The sequence below is a fragment of the Euphorbia lathyris genome, chromosome 1 (genome assembly GCF_963576675.1).
Source record: "Euphorbia lathyris chromosome 1, ddEupLath1.1, whole genome shotgun sequence".
NCBI lineage: Eukaryota > Viridiplantae > Streptophyta > Magnoliopsida > Malpighiales > Euphorbiaceae > Euphorbia > Euphorbia lathyris.
This window is the reverse complement of record NC_088910.1, coordinates 89494129-89498734: the sequence shown is the minus strand read 5'-3', so window position 1 is coordinate 89498734 and position 4606 is coordinate 89494129. Positions and strand designations below refer to the sequence as shown.

The following is a 4606-nucleotide window of genomic DNA, read 5'->3' as shown; positions in this document are numbered from 1 at the left end:
AGAATTGTTTTATCATTATAAAAATTGTAATTAGACAATTTTAAACAATTATGAAGAATGAGAGGATATTGTCTTATTATTAAAAATAATTTTAAGAGATTAAATTATTATTATTGTAAGTTTATAATAAGGATAACAGTTTCTTCTCGTTAATATTTTTACTCGGTGCCCTAGTAATAAAGTGAACTATGAGATTAATTGTTCCCATTAAAACCGTTTTAATGTGAATATCTCCACTCCTCTCGTTAAAAGATATATATATATATATATATATATATATATATATATATATATATATATATATATTGTTCAGTTAGATTGTTTGAGATGACTCTTTCCAAATAACTCATGCCAATTTTTTGGTAATAGTGTAACATATTAGTATACATATATGGTGCAAATTAATATTTCAACATCTTCCATAATGATGATGCAATACATTACTAATTTTGAAAAAAAAAAAAAAAGTATATAATTGAATCTATATATAATATAAAACAGTAACGATGGAACTGATGTGTCACTTCCTCCTTTTTTACTGATAAAAAATATAAAAATATATTAGTTTTTATTTTATTATTATATTTATCTATAAAAATATTATTTAAAGTAAATGTGAAAATCAAATAATAATATTTAATTTATATAACACATTTATGTCATTAATTGTAATTATTAGATTATATTTTTATTAATATTTATATATTAAGATGAATCCGTGCATCGCACGGGCCAAAAACTAGTATAATATATAAGAAAGGCAAAAGAAAGAGACATGCAAACACAAAACGTTTCCATTTGGAAACATTTTGCAAATATTGATCCATCTCTTGAAATAAAATTACTTGTACAAGCCTTATTTTTGTGCCAATCAAAATAAACTCAAAAGGGAGTGGTCTTATAAACAGAGAAGTATCTCCCATATTTACCTCATTATTTTTCTTATTTTACTTTCTGCTAATATTTAGTATATTATAAACAAAAAATGCAAATCCACCTATCACCCACTATGTATTGAAAAATATCATACTAATAAAAATCCATATGGATTACTTGATCTCCACTTCACCTTGGCTTGTATGGATTTGGATCCGGGTATGGTTATTCCTGAAGTGGACACAATAATCTCGGGCTCGGAACAGCAACGAGGCGGGTCGACCGTGGAGCGGTTAGACCGAAAATATCAGACATGTCAAGTTCACTAGGTTTCATACCATCAGGCAATTCCCAAGTAAAGCAATGGAGAAGATTAGCAACAGCCAAATCAAGGGCATAAAGTCCAAGTTGCATACCGGGGCAAGATCTACGACCTGACCCGAATGGAATAAACTCGAAATGGTTTCCTTTAAAATCTGGAACTCCGGGTTTTAAGAATCTAGAAGGTTTGAAAGTATCGGGATCTTCCCATGAATTATTGTCCCTTCCGATAGCCCATGCATTGATGATGACACGTGATTTGGCCGGAATGTAATATCCGGCAACCTCGGAATCTTCAGCAGTCTCATGCAAGAGAAGTGGGATTGGTGGATGAAGTCGAAGTGTTTCTTTTATTACACATTTAAGGTAAGTTAGTTTTTCAAAATCAGTCTCCTCCACTCTTCGATCCAAACCAACCACCTCTGCTAGCTCTTGCTGAACTTTCTTCATTTCCTCCGGACACTTCATCAGCTCGGCCAAAGCCCACTCTATTGCCGATGCCACTGTCTCTGTCCCACCAAACATCACATCCTACACATGCATGTTTTATCATTATCACAAGTTTCAAAACTCTCGAACACTTCGTCTTCATGCTATTTTAAGGAATCAATTTAACTAAAAACTTAAAATATTGTTAATGTCTAAGAATAACTTTTATTAAAACATACACTCCACTCATGAAAAATCTAAGATGAAAGTTAGGAAAATATTTTACACTTTTTGAAAAAAAAACAATACATGATCTCAACCAATTAGACAACAAATTATCACCTACATGATCTCAACGATCATGGACCAATTTTTTCCGCATACATCAAATTTTTTTGAAAACAATTTGTCAATTATGTTTGACTTACACCAAAATAAATTTTAGCCTTTAGCTACAAATTTAATCCAAAATCAAAACATATGTATCTACTATCATTTTTAGATTTTTACTAAATTAGTCCAGTATGTGAAACATTTATCTAATTTTTTTTAGTATATTGGTTACAAGATTAAGAATATTCAACACTTTGTAACAAAAAAAAGAAAAAAAAAAAGAAAAAGGAGTTTCAAGATTTTCTTGATATGTATATATAAGCATTTTTCCCCCTTTTTTGTGATCCTTTGGATATATATCGTGTCAATTGAAAATTGAAAATTGAAAATTAAAAATGATGTTTTATCCCATTTATTATTATATTAAGTTTAGGTAGAAAAAGTAAAGAAAATGTTACCATGATGATAGCTTTGATGTTATCCCGAGTGAGTTTAATGGAATTATGAAGATCCTCCGATTCATTCACTTTACTATCTCCATCTTCCGTGTAGAAAGCAAGTAAATCATCAACCATATCGTTATTGGCATCATCCCGAGACATTTTATTTTTCTTCATATGTTGATCAATAATCATGTCAATGAAACCATCAAGACTAGAACGAGCTTTAACGAGTCGAGATTTAAGACCTTGTGGGTCAATCCAACTGAGCCATGGAATAAAATCCGCAATATTAAAAGCACCGAAAAGCTTAGAAAACTCCTGTAATATCCGAATAAACTCTTCCTGACCTTCATTCTTAGTCCCAAAAGCAGCTCTATAAGTAATATTCATAGTCAAAGTAAAAATAAGTTCACCAACATTCATAGCTTTCCCTTTACTGAACGCTGTCGTTTTAACCATAGCATCAACTTCATCTCTCACCGACTCCCATGACTCGGCTCTTTTGCGACTGAAAAGCCGCATCACACAAAGCTTACGCATCTGTCGCCAAAACGGTCCGTAATGTGCGAAAGCCATGTCAGCACGGTTGTAAGTGAGATAACTTATAGCTATAGTTGCGGGTCTGTTTGAATATATGTTGTCGTGAACTTGAAGAACTTGTCGAGCTATGTCCGGAGACGAAACGCCGATCATGTGTATTTTGCCCATTTTGAGATGGCAAACGCCGCCGTATTGTTTGCCGAGTTTTGCTAATACTCGGTGTGTTAATTGATCTGTCATAAGCATGTTGCCGATGATTGGTAAGCCTTTTGGGCCTGGTGGATAGGGGAGTTTTCGACGGAGTCTGGAGACTACGCCGAGCAGGAATAAGAAAGGTACGGCGATTAGAAATATGTTGATGGTGGAGTTTTGGAGATAAGTTTCCATGGTGGATTTTAATTTAATTGCAACCCGATAAATGTTGCTAGATGATGTTATGGGGTGTTTATATAGTGTGGTGGTGGGTCTTCAATTCTTTTTTAATGCTGCAGCTGTTTATGTTGGATTTTTTCTCTACTTTTTTATTTATTTATTTATTATGGATTTGGTCAAGCTAAATTATTTTTTAAGTTTTCTTCTCTCTTTGGAGGAAAATTAGCTCTGTGTCTATAAGGAGAGTACATTTAAATTCCACTTATAAAACAGTGTAATTTTAATAATTTTAAGTATAAAGTTAAAGTTAGCCAAATAGAATAACCTGAGGTTTCACTAACCGCAGCATCCATAGTAGATAATAATAGTCTCAAATTACTGTATTTAGCTAATGTTATAATTATTATTTAGCTAAATGATTTGTTTTCCCTTAATAATCATATGAATTATTATAGGAAAACGACCAAATTTTGACTCAAATATTTTTTTTAAGAAGTGTATTCTAAAATGTATAAATTTAACTCTAATATTTTTAAGTAGGAATAATTTTAGCCTTATATTATTAAAAATTTGAAAAAACTAGTTCGACTTTTATTTAAGAATCACATCATACTTTTCAAAGAAGTTTATCGATAAACTGAAAGAGTTTTGTATAATTTTTTTTGTTGATTATTTATAATTATATTAGTAATATTTTTTTAACACTTTGACAAAAAAAATTATGATTAATTTATATGTGACAAACTTAGTTATTACAATATTAATAGATTTTTCTGTAATTATGTTAGTAATATGTTAAATATATTAGACATAATTGATGTTTGAAAGATCTAACGTAACAGAGTTAACTTTTTCAAATTTTTAATAATGTAAAGTTAAAATTAATATTAAAAACGTTGCGGTTAAATTTAAACTATATTATATTAGGATAAATTTACACGTCGCACAACAAAATATTAGAGTTATTTTATAGTGTTTGGATAAATTTGCATTTCACAATAAAATATTAGGGTAATTTTTGGCAATATACCATTATTATATACCTTATCCCTTAATAGTAAACATTTTACACAATAAATGAGGGATACCCCACGGAAGTTATTGTATGCATGATGACTGAAATCATTATATAATAAAGTTAGAATTGTACCTATATACATATATTTTAATAATATTTATTTACATGTGTTTATATATTGAAGTTGTGAGGAGAGAGATTACTTTCCATACAGGAGGATATCTCCATATTTTTACAACAAAATTGCTGACCTATTTTCGGGTCCACAATTGAA

At 30.3% G+C, this 4606-nt stretch overlaps 1 protein-coding gene across 1 annotated transcript; it reads right to left on the bottom strand.

Annotated features, from left to right (window-relative positions):
• Positions 1-772: 772 nt before the first annotated feature.
• On the bottom strand, positions 773-3370 carry LOC136205896 (cytochrome P450 84A1). The gene is made up of 2 exons (XM_065996746.1): positions 2418-3370; positions 773-1728 (listed from the first exon to the last, which is right to left on the bottom strand). Exons 1-2 carry the CDS (start codon positions 3327-3329, stop codon positions 1102-1104), a joined length of 1539 nt encoding a protein of 512 aa, XP_065852818.1. The 5' UTR covers positions 3330-3370; the 3' UTR covers positions 773-1101.
• Positions 3371-4606: the final 1236 nt, after the last annotated feature.